The following is a 697-nucleotide window of genomic DNA, read 5'->3' on the forward strand; positions in this document are numbered from 1 at the left end:
GTTCGAGTCGCTCACGCTCTCGCACAACAACATGTTCGCCGAGCGCTTCAAGCAGCGGCGCATCAAGCTGGGCGTGACGCAGGCCGACGTGGGCTCGGCGCTGGCCAACCTCAAGATCCCGGGCGTGGGCTCACTCAGCCAGAGCACCATCTGCAGGTTCGAGTCGCTCACGCTCTCGCACAACAACATGATCGCGCTCAAGCCCATCCTGCAGGCGTGGCTCGAGGAGGCCGAGGGCGCCCAGCGCGAGAAAATGAACAAGCCCGAGCTCTTCAACGGCGGCGAGAAGAAGCGCAAGCGGACTTCCATCGCCGCGCCTGAGAAGCGCTCCCTCGAGGCCTACTTCGCCGTGCAGCCCCGGCCCTCGTCCGAGAAGATCGCCGCCATCGCCGAGAAACTGGACCTCAAAAAGAATGTGGTGCGGGTGTGGTTTTGCAACCAGAGACAGAAGCAGAAGCGGATGAAATTCTCTGCCACTTACTGAGGTGGCTGGGAGGTGTCGGGCGGGACAGAGTGGGGAGCTGAGGAGGCATTTTTGGGGGGCTTTCCTCTGCTTGCCTCCCCTCGGATTTGGAGTGTCCCTTATCCTGCCTGCGTTTGGGGAGTCCCTCCTCGCTGTCTTTCCTCCACCCTCTCTCTGATTTTCCTGCCTTTGCTGTCCCCCAGTCTTGAGGACTGGGGTGCTGGCTGTGGGGAT

At 61.8% G+C, this 697-nt stretch overlaps 1 protein-coding gene across 1 annotated transcript in view; it reads left to right on the plus strand.

Moving 5' to 3' along the window:
* Positions 1–484, plus strand: part of POU4F1 (POU class 4 homeobox 1) — a 1973-nt gene extending 1489 nt beyond the window's left edge. The window contains exon 3 of the mRNA XM_011953853.1: positions 8–484. Within this exon, the coding sequence (XP_011809243.1) occupies positions 8–484 (477 nt within the window). The remainder of the gene's footprint in view (positions 1–7) is intronic.
* The last annotated feature ends 213 nt before the right edge of the window (positions 485–697 follow it).

Source organism: Colobus angolensis, unplaced genomic scaffold, assembly GCF_000951035.1.
Source record: "Colobus angolensis palliatus isolate OR3802 unplaced genomic scaffold, Cang.pa_1.0 Scaffold374, whole genome shotgun sequence".
NCBI lineage: Eukaryota > Metazoa > Chordata > Mammalia > Primates > Cercopithecidae > Colobus > Colobus angolensis.